This window comes from Hylobates moloch, unplaced genomic scaffold (genome assembly GCF_009828535.3).
Source record: "Hylobates moloch isolate HMO894 unplaced genomic scaffold, HMol_V3 SCAFFOLD_2, whole genome shotgun sequence".
NCBI lineage: Eukaryota > Metazoa > Chordata > Mammalia > Primates > Hylobatidae > Hylobates > Hylobates moloch.
Genome location: NW_026652277.1, coordinates 30,834,245 through 30,853,855, shown reverse-complemented (window position 1 = coordinate 30,853,855; position 19,611 = coordinate 30,834,245). Strand labels below are relative to the sequence as shown.

General features: G+C 36.0%; 1 protein-coding gene across 1 annotated transcript in view; it reads left to right on the top strand.

The window, feature by feature from the left end:
- Positions 1 to 727: 727 nt before the first annotated feature.
- BANK1 (B cell scaffold protein with ankyrin repeats 1) overlaps positions 728 to 19,611 on the top strand; it is a 286,830-nt gene continuing 267,946 nt past the window's right edge. The window contains exon 1 of the mRNA XM_032177982.2: positions 728 to 937. Coding sequence (XP_032033873.1) covers positions 868 to 937 — 70 coding nt within the window. The 5' untranslated portion in view covers positions 728 to 867. The remainder of the gene's footprint in view (positions 938 to 19,611) is intronic.

Sequence of the window (19,611 nt, the reverse complement as noted above, 5' to 3'; positions counted from 1 at the left end):
TTCATTTTATAGGAAGAGGAGGGGAACAATAAACTGTGTATTACTACCAAATTGATATTCAAAAAATATATTCAACTTCAAAAGGCAAATGACTAGACATGCTTGAGAGAGAGACATTCACTTTAAGGTTCTGGGACAACTCCTTTGATATATCTCCATCTTTAAAACAAGCAAACAAACTCTTGTTTGGAGAGGCTATTTAGAGCCATAAATAATTTTTTACTGGGTCTATTTCTGAGTTGGAGCAGGAGTAAGAAATACATTTTATATGGAATTTTAAATCACTTTTCAATTTATGAACCTAGCCTAGAAAGTCTGTGTAAAATGAAATATTTTTAAAATTACAGTATTATCTGTATCTTCATTTCTATATGTATGTATCTATCATTTATGTATCTACTCATCTATCTATCTAATTATTCTGTCTTTCCAGCAAATGTTCACTTCTGGTTTCCCTACGTCTGCCTGGAAGTGGGGGCAGTATGGCAGTATGGCAGACCTAGAAACGGACAAGGAGAGCTACAGCAACAGGGGTCTAAATATATCCTAGGGTGAAAAGGTGAGGAAGGAAACAGGCGCAGAAGTGTTATAAGAAACCAAAGCGGCCTTTTGAGAAGGGATGCGAGAGCAGGCCCCTGAGCAGTTTCACTTCCTCTGGGCGCCCAGCAGAGCGAAGCCCTGGCCTTGCGGGCATGAGCCCCGGGGCTGCGTTTCCTGAGACCTGGCCGCAGCCGCCGCGAGTGGCAAGCGGGCTGGGGAGAGCGCAGGGCCAAAGGAAGAGAAAATCGCGGGAAGTCTCTGGCCAGGAGAGTCCAGGTAGCGCTCGGCGGGCAGCAGCGCGCAGGCCCCTCGGCTTCAGCCGCCACAATGCTGCCAGCAGCGCCAGGCAAGAGGCTTGGGAGCCCGGCCCCGGCCCCCTGCGGCCCCGCGCCCCCAGGTGGGTAGTCGCGCATTCGGAGGGGCTTGACGCCGAGGCCGGGCTACGGGGCTCTGCGGAGACCACGGGCCATCGTTAGACAACTGCACTCGGGCACTGAGGCCAGGGCGTCCCTGAGACAGGGCTTCTCCTTTTTATCCTGCCGCCAGGCAGCCCAGAGGGTTCTTCTGTCCCTGACTTCTCTGAGGGGCATCTGGACGCCACGAGGAGGGAGCGCGCTGGGAGTTCTGGCCAGCGGGCTACCCTCAGTGTCTGCAACTTCTGAGGAGCTGGAACTTTCCCCAGCACCCGGGTCAGTGTCCTGTACTTTCTAAAATCACTTTGCAACCTATTTTAAAGCAATGCGCGTTTAAAATTGTACGTAATTATTTTCAACAGTCGGTAAGCCCAGCAAAACCGCTCATTTGTAGCGTCACCCATTTACCTGCCCGGCCTGACAAAACCCGGTCTGGTGAATTGGTAGCGCGGACTGTAAGTGCCCTGCTTCTTGGCAGGTGGCTTTGCAGAGAAACTCTACCAACACAACCTCCCTACTCCACTGGCTTTACTAACTTGGTCAAAGGAAAACAGTCAACTTGGTTGAATGCAGAAGTAGATTTATATTTTCAAATGGACGTTAAGGCAGTTTTATTTAGTTCTTTTTGAAGCATTTCAAATGCATTTGCAAATTACACAGTGATATAAAAATGTTTTTTAAATTAAAAAACTTCACTTAGGTATTAATATTACTGGAGTGTTCGTGGTGAGAAATGCAACAAGAAAGTATATTCTGAGTGAAATTCTCTTAATTTGCTGAATAGAAATAAATTTCTCATCCCTTTCTAGAATTTTTTAGGTAATGTAATTTTGGTTGTAGCTATTTCTGTTGGGTAGTGCATTTTTACATAAATAAACTTTAGGGATTGCTTTCAGTTAAATAGGAAGTATATTTGTGTCAATGAAAAGTGGCAAGAAAGGACTTAGAGCCCGTAACTTAATATTATTAATATTCTAACTATTGTATATTGACATTCTTGAAAACTGTGGCTCTGATGGTCTGCAGCAGAGCAGCCTTTGCTAGCATCTGTAAACCAACCATGTCTTTCAAACTTTGAGCAGGTTACCTCTTTTGTAATTTCAGTTTAACAATTTTGTTAGAGAATGGGGTACAGTTTGTTTCAAACATCTAGATTAAGCAGTTTAGGCAGAAAATGCCTTTTATTGCACTTCATACTAAGCAATACTTTGAGGCACTTGCTATTGTGAATAATGCAAGAGTAATGTGAATCAATATTTATAGCATTCCAATTATTCTTGTTCCTCCCATGCATCCCCCCGCCCCAACTCCTTGGGTCCTTCTCCATGCAGTATTTATCACTTGCTTCAGTTACTTCCTTTTCTGGCCAACATAATGAAACTTTTCTAACAACGAATTGTCTTTTGACATTATCCCATGCCCATATTCTTGATATAAGTAATCTTCTAGCTTTTATAAATCCAGTGGGTTTTTTTTTTTTAATGGAGAGCTCCCTCTCTCTCCAACAACTATCTTAATATGGCACATTGGGGGTCAATTGGTCCAACTGCCTCATTTAGAGAAGAGAGCACTGAGATCCAGAGTGTGAGTTGCTCATGGTTTCATAACTAGTAATTATTTGAAGGTCACCCATTCATTAACTTAACAACAAACTTTTATTCCCCCCCAAGAGTCATGTAGTAGTAATAAGAATGTAAAATGGTAAACACAGTTTCATGCCTAGGAAGGTATATTTCTAGCAGGAGATAGAATGTACTGCTAGACAACATTAGTGTATACTGCCATCAGAGATTTATTAACTGTTGAGTATCCAACTTGTTCTTTAATGGAAGCAAGAAAAATAGAATACCCACTTCTAAAATAAGGTGAAAATGATGTACGATGGGTGAAAGTTCCAGTTAGAATGTATTTTCTGGTTTGTATTTAACTATATATTGCTATCAGTGTCCAAAAGAGAGATTCTTCCTGTTTTATTCCAAAACTAATGATTTTAAAAATTTAATTTTGACTGCTGTTTTAATTAGGGAGTGATTATTTATTAAATCACAGAGTTTTCTCCACCCCATAGTTGTTTTTTAATTTTTATTGATATTATTTGATGCATCTGATGAAACTTTAATAAATGATTTGCTTAAGAACAGAAAGCATGAAAGGGTGGAACTAGCATTTTAGACTGTTTCACCTTAAGCTGGATGCTTATACAAAGCTTGTAAGGAACATGGTTTGTCTAGGTCTCTGCCCTCTAGCTTGAAGTTCTTAAAGATTTGAAGCTTTTTGCTTTGACTGCAATCTTCCAACATAGCCAGCGTCCTACATTTGTTCCACTAAGGAAATAACCTGGTTCCATGCTGGTGGCTGGAAAAACTTGCTTTCTTCAGACCAATCTGGAAATGTTCTAAGGTCACTTTTGCTAGGATTTTAAAGACAAGGAGTGCTTTCAGGATATCTTCACCATAATAAGGAATAATTCTGAAAAATGCAATTGCTGAAGACTTCAAGGTTAAATATCAGCATATTCAAAGTTACACCTGGAACAGTAGAGGAACCTTTTCTGCAATATCTATCTGAGGATGTATTGTAGGTGGTTATGCCCTACTTATAGTGGTCTTTTGACTCATACTGCCTCAGATCTAGTCCCAGCTTCTTTGCCTGTCTGATCTATGACCTTGAATAAATAATGAAATCTGTCACTGTCTCAGTTTTTTATTTTGTTTATTAAAAAGCAAAATCTGAGAGAAGAAAACCTGTATATGAAAGTTGTTTAGGGGATTAAATGGGTAAATGCTGGTGAAGTTCTTTTCAGGGTCTTATAACAAATAGTAACTGCTTTATACATGCTAGTTGTTATATTAATTCTTAGGTCATTGATCAGTAGTGTCATATTAGCTTATATAAGAGTGGGAGTTCTTATTGAAAAACTGCCTCATACTGATTGCCTCATACTGACTTGAGGGACAACTTAATGGGTGAAGCAATCAAGCTCTCATATCAAAAAAAATTAGGAGGTATGGCCTCTTGTATAAAGACACTGCTATATCCTTGGGGATATATTGTGGTTAATAGTTCTGAGAGGAGAAAAAAAGAAATTCATAATGAGAAGAACTAAGGATAGGTTGATTAAAAGGGAATTAAACTAGAGCAGTTGCAGGAAAGAATAAAGAAGGAATTTAATAAGACAAAATGAGAGCATGCTCTGTTTTCTCATATCTCAGAGTACCATTTGTGACTCAGTTTACATAATATATAAATATGTTTGAAAAAAATAAGCATCAAACAGAAAAACTATGGAGTACTTCAACTTATAAGAAGATGAGAATCTATTTTACCAAAATACTTACTACTGGGTTAAAACAAAATTCCAACATAAAATGAGGAACATCATTCCTGACAAAAATAAATCACATGTTTTAAGAGTTTAAATGGTTGTTGCTTAATCACCTAAGTTACACTTACTAATTTACTGCTTTTTTCGTAGAATATAGAGTATCTTGCAGTAATTTTGGAGATAGCTATGAAATAAGAATAGAAAAGGCAAACATTTCATAAGTTATTATTTAAAAAGTAAGTTATTATTTGGCCTTGTAATCCTTTCCTTTCCTGTTTTAAATATAAAGAATTGTATCTAAGTTTTTGTGCAGACATTGAAATAGTCCCGGTGGTGAAAATATCAGATATCATATGGAATTATACCCCTCCAGTAATTAGTTTTTACTCAGAGAAAAATAATGAGCCTTTTAGACATTTACCCCTGAATTGAAATCTCTTTGTTGTTTCTAAGTGTTCTGCACTGAAATAATCCAGAAAGATGACTTCCCTCTTTAATCATGAAGAGTAATTAATTAATGCTTTGTGATCTTTTACAAGATTTCCTTTATATCTGGTTCATTAAAGTATGTTGTTATGTTTCATCATAATATGTGTCATATCTTTGTTTCTTCTAAGTGTCTCTGCCATTTTCCCATATTATTAATTCCCATTGCTTTGTTTTCATATGTGTTCTCATTATAGAGACACACTGAAAAGTATAAGAACAGTCTCTGACTTGGAATTCCATTTACTATATGCCTCATTTTTTTTTTTCATCTGATACATGCTGAGAACAAAGCCTCCTTTGGTCGGAAACAATATTCTCATTCCTTTTTTGTTATAGGATCATGTCTAATTTTCAGAGGAATAATATGGTGTCAAGACCACTTGAAATTTTAGCCTTCTTGTAATAGCTTCTGTTTATTGTGTTTCTACTTTGAATTCATATGAAATGGGAATCATACTAGTTGATAAGTAAGGGTGTCAGAAGAGTAGTGTCTACTCTGGACAAGAAGTCATATTGTTCAGTATAGTCATATGAAAATATTTAATAATTCACTGTGTTCTTTCATCTATGGAAGCTTTTCTAAACAGTTAAAGGTGAAACTTTTAAGTGACCATGTTTTTTTTCTAGGATGGGGAGTGGAGAAACACAAAAGGGCATGATTCTATAAAATCATTGAAATAGCAATTGTAGAATATTTATTGTTCCTGTCTGAAGAATCTCTAAGATTACACATTTTCTATTGATCACATTTTATTTAGATTTAATATATTGATACAGTTTAAGATATTGGGAGAGAGTGTGTTTTTAGTACAGTTAGTAAATTATTAGGTCACTATTGTAAAAAAGTGAATGACATAAAATTGAGGCAAAATCTACTCTGGTTTCAATTAATGGGATAATTTCTTTAATTCTCTCATAATTTCTCAGTAAAAGCGTAGAACTTTCACTACTTTAAGTACTTACTTGTAGATCAGAGACCTTTCCTTTATCACATCCTATGGATCCACAGCCATGTAAATCAAGTAGAATGAGGACAATTATTCAGATTCCCAGAAACAGTCACTTGGGCCAAGAATAGGCACATGATGCAAGCCAGCCAACCGGTTGCTTAATGGCCAGTGCCGTGTGTTGTCAGGCTTATAAAGATTTGTTGAATCTGTGTAAGTAAGCCACATGTATAATCTGTATAAGCCACAAAGTCCTTTTGTCCTATTAAATGAAAGAATAAAGATTCTTGTCAGTAGAAGATTGATAAAAGATGAGATTATTGTCAGTGGAAGATCCAGTATACAGTATAAGATGACAGTTAGTTGCCTCATGTTTAAGATGCGTAAATAGAAAGAAACTGTGATGAAAGAACTGAGGAGACCAAAAGACAAAGGGAGTAGTCTCAATTTCTGATTTCTAGTGACGGAGCAGCTGCACTTATTTTTCTGATCTTATTTGTCCATGAAATTGCTTATAGTATCCTTAAATGAACTTCTCCTTACATGAACTACTTTGAGTGAATTTCTCTTTTTGGGAGGAAAAAAAAAGTTTGGGCTAGCGTACCTTTATTCCTCAAAAACTGCCAGCTATCAACTTCTCTTTTCAAAAGTTGTTCTTATTGTTAAAATGATGTCTTCTACGTATCTTCCATTGAAAATTAAATAATCTGAGAATGAAGTCTGTTCCTTTCATGCACTGGGAATAGAATATTAGTAAGTCTGGTGGTCCTGCGGATGAGCATATTTCGAGTGTCCTGCCTTTATTAGTGAAATTTGAAGAAAGTCCATGCATTTATTTTTAGGTTTTCAAACTTAAATCCTTAGAGCTGGAGATAAAATAATTCACTCAAAGGTTAGTATTATAAGAATTAAGCACTGTTAAAAGGTTTAGAGCTTTGAATTATGTAGCTATGAATGTATAACAACAACGTTTTCCCACGTTTTGTTAACAGGATATTTTTACTTATCTGAAAATTTTATAGCATACTGTTTCTGGCAAGTTTTTAAAATACATTTAAATTGAGGCATACATTAGTGAGAGAATGGTTGGGGCATTTATCTTAGTTAATGTCAAAAAACGTATTTACTTAGTAAAAGAGGAAGTAAAAGAGTAAGATGAGATATAAAACTAGGGATTATCTTCAACTCCCCTGGCATATGAAGAAATATGGCACCATTAACAGGCCATTATGAAAACTTTATATACAATCTCAGTGGATTAATATCAATATGAAGCAATACAAGTACTGTGTTTTAGAGATTAGTCTTTTACCAACCTATTTTTCTGCAATGGAGTAGAAAGTATAGTATATCCATTAAGTTATACATAGTATGTTATTAATGTTCACCTTAGAAAACAAGAATTCAGTGTGTTCTTGCTAAACTTCAGAGACAGAAACAAATTAATGAAGTTCAGATGTGATCAATCAAGTCCGATGATGTCAGTGAAGAAATGAGACATAGACAAAATTTTTTCAAGATATGACAAGGTTACACTCACAATGTTATTATAATGAGTGAGGAAAAGAATCTGAAAAGTAAACCAAAACCTAATTGCATAGATTTGTGTAAAAAATTCCCCAAGTATAATGAGGAGCTCTTGAAGAGTTTTTAATGAGGGATGGCATGATTAGATTTTGTGTTAGAAGATCACATGAGCTGCTGTTGATACAACTAATTGGAAAAGGGCAGCGATGGAAGTTGGCGAACAATTAGGGGTTGGCAATGAGTAAAAATACAGGGAGAAGTGGACAGATTTATTAAGAACTATTATTTACATACCTTTTGTGATATAGTAGATTTGGAGTCTGAAGGGGACAGAAATGTGAAGAATGACACCTAGGGTTGTGGTCTGTAAATCTAGGAGAATCAAGAATGTGTCATTTACTCCATTGGAAAGGAGTGAAGGAACAAGAGGACACCGGGAGGGCATGAGAGAATGTCATTTCAATTTCAGATCTGTTACGTTTGAGGAGCATGAGAAATAGTCGCATTAAGATGTCAAGTAAGCAGTTCGATTTTAGGATCTGGATGTCAGAAAGGCAGTTCAGACTGGAGATATAAAATTAAGAAAAACATTGTATTTAAAACTACAACAATGAATAGCATAACATAGATAAGGTGACCCAGGATAGAGACCTGTGGAAAGCAAACATTTCAGTGTTGGTAGAGAAGGAGGAGTTGCTCAATATGACTGAGGAGAGGCTACAAAGAAGGAAAACAAAGATATAGTGACAAGAATTCAAAAATAGAATGTTTCAGGAAGGTAAGAATTTTGAACTGGCCCAAATTCTTTTGATAGGTCAGGCAATTGAAGCCTGAAATTTAGCCAATGGATTTGGCATCATGAAACTTACAGATGACCTTAGAGAGAGAAGTAAGTAGCTTTAGTAAAGAGGATGAGAGCTGAATGGGAGTGAGTGGAAGAAGGTAAGGTGATGGAGGCCATAGAGACGCCCTTTAGAAATACGGCTGTCTGATAAGCAGCTGAAGATGTGGCATCAAGGAAAGGATTTTACTTTCATTGTTGCTTGAAGATCAGTGTCACGGCAGCAATTTAATTGTTCTCAAAAGCTGATGGCATCACACCAAAGGGGGGTTTTCTGCTATGAAAACTTACAGAGAACAGCTCCATGAATTCCATTAGTAATACATTTTAATGTGTAGATTTTCTTATATATTTAAGAATTTCTGTCTCGTCAAATGGTATTTCTAGTTCTAGATCCTTGAGGAATTGCCACACTATCTTCCACAATGGTTGAACTAGTTTACAGTCCCACCAACAGTGTAAAAGTGTTCCTATTCCTCCACATCCTCTCCAGCACCTGTTGTTTCCTGACTTTTTAATGATTGTCATTCTATGAGATGGCATCTCATTGTGGTTTTGATTTGTATTTCTCTGATGGCCAGTGACGATGAGTATTCTTTCATGTGTCTGTTGGCTGCATAAATGTGTTCTTTTGAGAAGTGTGTGTTCATATCCTTCGCCCACTTTTTGATGGGGTTGTTTGATTTTTTCTTGTAAATTTGTTTAAGTTCTTTGTAGATTCTGGATATTAGCCCTTTGCCAGATGGGTAGATTGTAAAAATTTTCTCCATTCTGTAGATTGCCTGTTTGCTCTGATGGTAGTTTCTTTTGCTGTGCAGAAGCTCTTTAGTTTAATTAGATCCCATTTGTCAATTTTGGCTTTTGTTGCCATTGCTTTTGATGTTTTAGTCATGAAGTCCTTGCCCATGCCTATGTCCTGAATGGTATTGCCTAGGTTTTCTTCTAGGGTTTTTACAGTTTTAAGTCTCACATTTAAGTCTTTAATCCATCTTGAATTAATTTTTGTATAAGGTGTAAGGAAGGGATCCAGTTTCAGCTTTCTACATATGGCTAGCCAGTTTTCCCAGCACCATTTATTAAATAGGAAATCCTTTCCCCATTTCTTGTTTCTGTCAGGTTTGTCAAAGATCAGATGGTTGTAGATGTGTGGTATTATTTCTGAGGGCTCTGTTCTATTCCATTGGTCTATATCTCTGTTTTGGTACCAGTACCATGCTGTTTTGGTTACTGTAGCCTTGTAGTATAGTTTGAAGTCAGGTAGCGTGATGCCTCCAATTTTGTTCTTTTGGCTTAGGATTGTCTTGGCAATGCAGGCTCTGGGTATATACCCAAAGGATTATAAATCATGCTGCTAGAAAGACACATGCACATGTATGTTTATTGCAGCACTATTCACAATAGCAAAGACTTGGAACCAACCCAAATGTCCATCAATGACAGACCGGATTAAGAAAATTTGGTGGCTGGGCATGGTGGCTCACACCTGTACTTCCAGCACTTTGGGAGGCCAAAGTGGGCAGATCACGAGGCCAGGAGATCTAGGCCATCCTGGCTAACACGGTGAAACCCCGTCTCTACTAAAAACACAAAAAATTAGCTGGGCGTGCTGGTGGATGCCTGTAATCCCAGCTACTTGGGAGGCTGAGGCAGGAGAATGGCATGAACCTGGGAGGTGGAGCTTGCAGTGAGCCAAGATGGCACCACTGCACTCCAGCCTGGGTGACAGAGTGAGACTCCATCTCAAAAATAAATAAATAAATAAATAAATAAATAAATAAAGTAAAATAAAATCAAATAAAGAAAATGATGCACGTATACACCATGGAATACTATGCAGCAATAAAAAGGATGAGCTCATGTCCTTTGTAGGGACATGGATGAAGCTGGAAACAATCATTCTGAGCAAACTATCCCAAGGACAGAAAACCAAACACCGCATATTCTCAGTCCTAGGTGGGAATTGAACAATGAAAACACATGGACACAGGAAGGGGAACATCACACACTGGGGCCTGTCGTGGGGTGGGGATAGGGAGAAGGGATAGCATTAGGAGATATATCTAATGTAAATGATGAGTTAATGGGTGCAGCACACCAACATGGCACATGTATACATATGTAACAAACCTGCACATTGTGCACATGTACCCTAGAACTTAAAGTATAATAAAAAAAGAAAAGAAAAAGAATTTCTGTCTCATTTTTTTCATTCCTTCTTCTACATTTCTGGAACTTCTCCTTCTCTTCTTCCCATTCCTCTCCTCTTTCCTTTTTTCTTTTTTTGTTTTTTTGGTATTGATCTTAATGGAGAATAAATAGTTGACATTTCTTTCTGTGAAAACCTTGGTACAGTGTTAAATTATTCCTTAGCTTTACTTTCTATATATCATCCCTTCCTTTTTATCCATATTGGAATCCATTCATTCTTGTTAAAATCCTGTCTTTGCATTTGCTTAGTAGTTACTGTCACAACTACTTGATAAAGCTCTACTCCTGAATAAGTCTAGCTCTATTCTTCCTGTCTGAATCCAAGAGACTGTCTATTGCTAGATAAAAACACATTCAAACAGGTTGGTAATGTAAATTTAGGCGATTCTTGTTACACGTTAGTTGTTTCAGACAAGATTTGTTTTTAAATTTTTAAATTTTTTTGAGATGGTTTCTCACTCTTGTCACCCTGCCTGGAGTGCAATGGTGCAATCTCAGCTCACTGCAAACTCCATCTCCTGGGTTCAAGCGATTCTCCTGCTTCAGCCTCTCAGATAGCTGGGATTACAGGTGCCTGCCAACACACCTGGCTAACTTTTGTATTTTTAGTAGAGATGGGGTTTCACCATTTTGGCCAGGCTGGTCTTGAACTCCTGACCTTAGATGATCCACCCGCCTCGGCCTCCCAAGGTGCAGATGTTTCTGTCATGTCAGATTGCTATAATCTTACATGTTTTCTGTATTCTGATGGGCAAAAAACTGTATGCTTTGCTACCTAACACTGTAGCCTCTAGACATGTGGCTGTTGAGGACTTAAAATATGTCTAGTTCAAATTGTGATGTGCTGTAAATGTAAAATACATACCAGCTTTCAAAGACTGAGCACAAAAAATAGAATGTAAAATCTCTCAAGAATGTTTATATTAATTGCATGTTAAGATGATACTATTTTGAATTTATTTGATGAAATAAATTAGTGTTATTGTGATTAACTTACTTTTTATTTGTTGCAGTATGGTTGCTAAAAACATTAAAACGACATATGTGCCATGCGTTTGTGATTAGAATTAAATTTTCTGTTAGATAGCAATGCTCTCGGCTTTCAGAAAAAAAAATTCCAATGAAATAAATTAGAAATTTTATTTCTCTCTCATGACATATTGTTGAATATGTATTATGAGATTACTCTTATAAAAATATGAGCAAAATTCACAATTCCTCCAGCAGTTTAGAGAGAACCTCTGTCTATTCATGCTCACCACACAAGGCATTTTCATAGTGATATTTTGCTACTATTTTAATTAGCATTTGTCTCTTGAAATTGAGTGTTTTTCATATATTTCTTTGGCATTTTGATTTCTTCTGTGTGTTATATATTCACATCATTTATTCATATTTATCTTGTGCTTTTTGTCTTAAAAACTTGTAAGACCACATTACTTATTTAAAATGTAAACTTTGTCTTATGCATCACAAATATTTTTCTTTTATCACTTATTTGTTAAATAATTTTGATTGTAATATTTGCTGCTGTTGAACACTTTTTAACACTCATTGTGTCAAATATACTTTTCTTTCATAGCTTCTGTTTCTTGTCTTGGCTGAAGACACCAGTGCGTTCCTCTCGAAGTCCAGCCACCTGCCTGCTAGGGTCTAAGGGTCTTTTATAGGCACAGGATGGGGACATGGCAAGCCAGGGTGGTCTTGGAAAATGCAATATTTGGGCAGGAAAACAAAAATGCCTGTCCTTACTTAGGTCCATGGGCATAGGCCCGGGGATAGAGCCCTAGCCAGGGACCACACCCTCCTCTACCCAGTACTTCCCTTCCCACTTTCAGTATCATTTAAAGGACCACTCCCTTCCCAGTACTTCCCTTCTGTATCAGTGTCTTAATGATTTTTGTGATGAAGGCATTTCTAATATCATCATACAGGTAGAAGAGTAATAGTTGATATAGTTCTACGAATAAAGCTTTAGTGACATAATCAGAATTGCCTAATTGATACCTGAAGTAATTTATTCCCTACAGGTTATAAATATATACAATGTCTCACCTAGATCTGTGAAGGTCAACCGAATAATAGAAAGCTTCCATTAAGCAAATTTCGATTTCTGAGCAACATATGGGTAATTAGGAAGCATTTATAATTATGGAAAGAAAACAGGGGCTGCTTTTTTATGTATCTTTTATGAGGACTAGTCTGCTAAGAAGTTAGCAATTAGCACACATTACATTTCTGCTTTCACTAAAGATGTATTTTGTGTTTGTATGTAGTAATGACCTCTTAGAGTCGTCTTCTGATCTGTTGCAGAAATGATCTAATGGCTGCTTCACTTAGTGGTTGTAGGACCCTATGTAACTTCATTATAAGACCTCTCTATACCTCACGTTTTTTTCTTTTGGAAAAGATGAAAAATACAAATAGTATACTTGGAATAAAATTGGTGCTCTGTAATTGACAATTATTGCTGTTGCTGGGTGAGTAGGTGAGTTGCCATGTGGGACATTATGAAAGTTGACTTATACTTTTCTTACCTGATAGTCAATTCCTGAAATATGTGGACATAGACTTCCATGGCTTTATTCCTTTAGTACTTTGTTGCCCAAACCATGTTCTGTAGCATATACTGTATGTTCTTTGGAAAAAAATTTCTGTGGTGAAATGTTCTGAATATACATATTAGGATATTTAAATGTGCGAGAGATTCTGAAACAATGTCTCTTCAATTTCCTCTAAGACATTGTTTCACAAATATTTATTTAACTATGGGATGCATTGTTGTCTCAACACTGACAGAGAAATAAGTTCTTTTGAACAAATTTGTCATCTCTATTAAATGGCAACTAGTTCTTGAGAGAATGATTGTTTCAGCCAGAAATTGGTAATACTGCTTTTAGTTATATTTTCTTTAGTGTTATGCATACCATAGTGTAAATAAAGTTATGATCCAGTCTTGGTGGCCATATTTTCATTGAGTGAGAGGGAGGGAATTAACAGGAACAGAAAATTAAGGGGCTATAGTATAGGGAAAATGACATTGGTAGGCTGAGTAGCAGGGCACACACAATTTGCCTATTTCTTTAATTCCTTTAGATTAATTCCAGCTATTTAGTTGGAGTGAGTTAGGGTTGTGCTAGTGAAAATGAGAGGAAAATGAGAAAATGGTTATCTAGTAGGGAAAGTAAAGTATGTGTGAATGAAATAGAAGTAGGAAAGTTCATAGAGAATTGTAAATACAGTTGACTCTTAACACAGATTTGAACTTCATGGGTCTACTTATATGTGGATTTTTTTCAATAAATATATAGGAAATTTTTTGGATATTTGCAACAATTTGAAAAAACTTGCTGATGAACTGGGTAGCCTAGAAATATAAAAAAATAAGGAAAAATTAGGCATGTCATGAAGGCATAAAATTATGTTGATACTAGTCTGTTTTATTATTTACTACCTTAAAATATATACAAATCTATTATAAAAAGCTAAAATTTATCAAAACATAGTCACACAAACACTTACAGACCATACATGTTGTTATTCACATTTAAGAATAATGTAAACAACTATAAAGATGCAGTATTAAATCATAACTGCATAAAATTAACTGTAGTACAACTGTCCTGCTGTAATAATTTTATGGCCACCTCCTGTTGCTACTGCAGTGAGATCAAGTGTTGGGAGTATCTGCTAAAATGGTGTATGATGACAGTCATCTCTGAGTGAGTAGTTTGTCTGTCTAGTAAATTGCATATTACAGTACAAAGAGATTCTCATGGTTCTTGTATGTTCTTCATCTTGTAAACCTTGAATAATGCCATGGGACTCATAGGAAATACCACTAGTGATGCTGGTAGTAGTCCCAAGAAGAAGAGAAAAGTCATGACATTACAAGCAAAAGGTGACTTGCTTGATACATACTGTAGACTGTAAACAGATGGTGTAAACTTACAGTATTGATAAATACAGTACAGTATTGTAAATGTATTTTATCTTATGATTTTCTTAATAACACTTTCTTTTCTCTAGCTTCCTTTATTGTAAGAATATAGTATATCAGACATATAAGATACAAAGTATGTGTTGATAGATTGTTTATGTTATTGGTAAAGCTTCTAGTCAGCAGTAGTTGAGTTTTTGAGGAATCAAAGTTATATGGGGATTTTCAAACGGCTCAGGGGTTATTGCCCCAACCCCTGCATTGTTCAAGGGTCAATTGTATAAGAATATTTTGAATGTGTGTGTTTATGCAGTTAATAGCATGTGTGCATCTCAACTAATCAAATTATTTTGAAGGTATTTCACATGTTAGACTATATGAATCTGCCACTATGTCAATAATCATGTAAACTATGTAAGTGACATGTCATTTAAATATTGGGATTTCGTACATCAAAATGTTCCAAAATTAAGAACTATTTAACTACAGTGGCTATAAACAGATTTTTTTCATGTTAGGAATGTTTGTCAATGAAACATATTTAAAGCAAACATATGGGCTGTTAAGAGTCATCTAAGCAAATTATTGTTGAAATATTTTTCTATCTAAAATGACATTAACGTACATAAATGCAAATAATTTAGACAAGAATGAATTTTATGTCTTTGAGGTTAACTAACTTAGCAGGACATATAGAAAACATTAATATGACAGTAGCTTTAGTACTCAGATGGGATGCTCTTTAAAGAAAAAGGTAACCTCTGGCATCAGTTGAGCAGACATAAGCACATGAATAGATGCTGGCTGACTAGTTAGTACCAAGAGTGACATTAGAGTAGCTAATTAAGTATATGAAAAAGGACAAATAAAGTTGTAGCCATTTCTGAATGCCACATGTCTGAATAGCCTCAGAATTCTTATGTCCAATCTTAAACTAACACCCTAGTTTTGGCAATCTTTTTCAAACTCTTTGGTTTGTGGAAGAGCTTCGTTTGATTATGAAAAAAATCTTTAAAATTCATGAAGCCTTTTACACAAAGATAATCTTAAGTTATTTTCCAATATGAAATTAACTTTTAATCTGATAACAAGTAGTATAGTTATTTTGGCTAGGATTCCTACAGCCTTTTAATATAACTTTGAATATTTAGTGAACTATAATATCTTCTAGGGCAAGTAGAGAGAAAAAGTGTGATTAGGGTCTAAGAGCAAATAAAATTTAATATCCTCTATGTGTGCCTAGAATATTAATATATTTTGTTTTCTTTTTCTTTTTCTAAAATAATACATGAACATAATTGAAAATATGTAATAAAGACCAAAAAACTGGAAAAAAACTGTCATATATGTACTTCTAGGTTTTTTATACATTACTTTTATTAGTTTTACTTGTTCAGTTTTGTAGCTTTAGCATATTTAATATTTGTACATGCTTTAATGTTACATTTTTATGGCTATTTGGTGAGGTGTCATTTTTCAATATTTTAGTTTTGCTCTCGCTCCATATAAATCTATTTATTATACAATGTTTAAAAACAAAATAAAAAATTAAAATCCTTGATGATTTATTGAATAATAGGATAGATCATCCTCCATATAAGACTATTATTAGTTAATCTACAGAAAGACTGAGTAGTTCTTAATAACATAGAAATACGTTGCACTGGATTTGAAGTTGAATAAGTACAGGATGAAGCCTTGGCTCTATCACTAACAGAACTTCACCTTTTGCCAGCTATGCAACCTCTCCGATGCCTAGGAGAGGCAATATTATGTATATTGATACATTAATTATCCATGAGAATACTTGGTTCATAATACATGGTGCATAATAGTAATGCAATTAATATCTCTGATCTGAACAAAAACACTGCAGAGATGAAAATAGCTTTTAATCAGCATTTGGAATTTAGGATATTCATTGAGAAAGAGTAGACTAAAGGCCCCATAATCTTATGCAGGGATAATTATCCATCATTCATTTATTCTTCAACCATTTATTCTTGTACTCCTGTGCTCAATTCAGGGGATACACAAAAGGTGGCTACTCCCATCAGGGATTACATTTAAGTGAAATAGGAATGGAACAAGTTGAACAGCTCTATTCCATTTTATCTGTACCCTAACCCAATATCAGATGACTCAAATACCCTAAGTTCACGAAAGTCTGAATAATTCAGCCATGAGAACTAGTTAGCAAGGAGAAGCAACAGCTAAGAGTGTTTGCTTTAGCTACCGGGGGTGACTACTGATGCATAACTGCTGTTCCAGAAAATCACCAGTCATTTCAGAAGGCAGTCATGAGTACAGTCCCTTGGGACAGTGCTTTGCAAATTTCAGTTATTCTCATAAGACCTTCCTCAATTTTTGGTTATTCTACCTGTCCTCTTGTACAAGAAAAATTTTTCTTAGACTGACTTTTTTTTTTTTAGCTTAAATGTCCTATATTTTAAAGGAGCACTTTATATCACTGCCATAAATAAGAAAATCACTACTGCCATAAGTAGAAGGTAAACATACAAACATACAGATTGAAAATAAAATGGTGTTGAAAAAATTATAGCTAAGGACAGGCTCTGGGCATAAAGTTCACTCTCTTTGATAGTGTTGGAATTCATGAGGAACCAGAGATTCCAAACCGAGACATTGTCCTGGAAGTCATCAGGATTGGATAAGTATTCTAAAAGAAACTGACTTTCTCCCTCTGTGACTCCCTGCCACTATGTCTCCTGGAGATTGGATCCCTCCCACTGTTCTCCAAAAGGAGATTTCACTTTCCAGAAAGTTGAAACAAAGTTTTGTTAGCAGCAGGTGTCAGGCACTATGATAAATGCTCTACATGCTTTATCTTCCTTAAGTCTCACAACACTGATTCCATAGGTGGTGTTATCCATGTGTTATAAGCAGGAAATCTAGGCACAACGAGGTTCATTATTTGCTTCAGGCCGTATAGTTAAGTCAGTGATAGAGCTGGATTTTTAAAATTCAGGGCCGGGCATGGTGGCTCACGCCTATAATCCCAGCACTTTGGGAGGCTAAGGTGGGTGGATCACCTGAGGTCAGGAGTTCAAGACCAGCCTGGCCAACATGGTGAAACCCCGTCTCTACTAAAAATAAAAAAAAATAAAAAAAAATTAGCTGGCTGTGGTCGCACACACCTGTAGTCCCAGCTACTTGGGAGAGTGAGACAGGAGAATCGCTTGAACCCAGGATGTGGAGGTTGCAGTGAGTGGAGATCACACGCCGCTGCACTCCAGCCTGGGTGACAGAGCAAGACTCTCAAAAAAAAAAAATAAAAAGAAATGAAATTTTAAAAAATAAAAAATAAAATCCAAGACAGCCTGACTTGAAAGCCCGGCCTCTTAACCACTATATGTTTATCTGAAATAAACTCATTTAATTATCTTGTAAATATATATTTGTGCTCAAACCAGAAAGGTTTTCCTCCCATGTAGCATTTCCATTTTTTAAATAAATAAGGTTCTAGTTTTTTAATAGAAAAATATGCAACATAAAATATGATATTGTCACCTACTAATAGATCAACATAGAGACATTGTTTCCAAGGGATAGAACAGACAAGCACAATTTCCAATTGATAAAAGTAAAAATTTGTAGAGTTTTGCTACTTTCAAGGTCCTTGGAGGTGAATAAAGTAACAGGAAGCGAAATATCTACAATGTAAGCTAGAAAAATTGTGTCTTTAATGATCACCATTAGGGTATGTTAAATCATCAAAGTTATAATACAGTTGTGATTAATCAGCAGAGTAAACAAACAATCCACAGAGTGGGAGAAGATATTTGCAAACTATGCATCTGACAAAGGACTAATATCCAGAATGCACAAGGAACTCAAATCAGCAAGAAGAAAAACAATCCCATCAAAAAGGGGGCAAAGGACATGAATAGACAGTTATCAAAAGAAAATATACAAATAGCCAACAAACATGAAAAATGCTCAACATCACTAATTATCAGGGAAATGCAAATTAAAACCACAATGAGATACCACCTTACTCCTTCAAGAATGGCCATAATTAAAAAGTTAAAAAAAATAGATGCTGGTGTCCATGTGAAAAGTGAACACTTTTACACTGCTGGTGAGAATGTAAACTAGTATAACCACTATGGAAAACAGTATGGAGATTCCTTAAAGAAATAAAAGTAGATCTACCATTTGATCCAGCAATCCCACTACTGGGTATCTACCCAAAGGAAAAGAAGTCATTATATGAAAAAGACACATGGACACATCTGTTTATAGCAGCACAATTTGCAATTGCAAAAATAGGCAACCAACATAAATGCCCATCAATCCATGAGTGGGTAAAGAAAACGTGATATGTATATACCATGGAATACTACTTGCTCGTAAAATAGAATGAAATAATGGCCTTTCCAGCAAACTCGATGGAGCTGGAGGCCATTATTCTAAGTGAAGTAACTCAGGAATGGAAAAAACAAATATTGTTTGTTCTCACTTATAAATGGGAGCTAAGCTATGAGGATGCAAAGGCATAAGAATGATATGATGGACTTTGGGGACTCGGGCAGAAGGGTTGGAGGGGGATGAGGGATAAAAGACTACATATTAGGTACAGCGTACACTGCTTAGGTGATGGATGCACCAAAACCTCTAAAGAACTTCTCCATGTAACCAAAAACTACCTGTTCCCCTCAAAACTACTGAAATAAATATATATAAAAAATAAAAAAAGTGGATACTATTAAAAATACATATTATAAAATGCCAGTAATTAAGAGTACTTTAAAAATGGAAAGATAATAATTTGCATTTCCCTAGTGCTTCGCATTCTCAAAGGAACTTTCAAGTTCCCACTAATTGACTCCTAGAAAATTTTTCTAATGTGTCATTTGCTTTGACTCATGGGTAAATCTAAACAATGATCATATAAGCTACTTAATCAGGGCTCTGCTACAAATACTGTGTGAAGTGAAGCAGAAAGTATACTGCACATATATCCGTTTTAGTTCAAAAGGCTTTAGGAAAGGAAGAGAAGGAACTATAGCTGAAAGCAGTGTTTAGATGGTGTGGTAGACAGAACAGTGGTACCTCAAAAGTGTCTATGTCCTAAGCCCCAAACGTGTGAATATGTTATGTTATATGGCAGAGAAGAATTAAGGTTGCAGATAGAATTAAGATTGCTAATCAGCTGACTTTGAGATAGGGAGATTATCATGGATTGTCCAGTTGGGCCCAATATAATCACAATGATCCTAAGAGTGAAAAGGGAGGCAGAAGAGTGAGCACCAGAGAAATGACAGCATGAGAAGGACTTGGCCCAATATCACTGGCTTGAAACTGGAGGAATGGGACCATGGGTCAAGAACTGTGGGTAGCCTTCAGAAGCTGAGAAA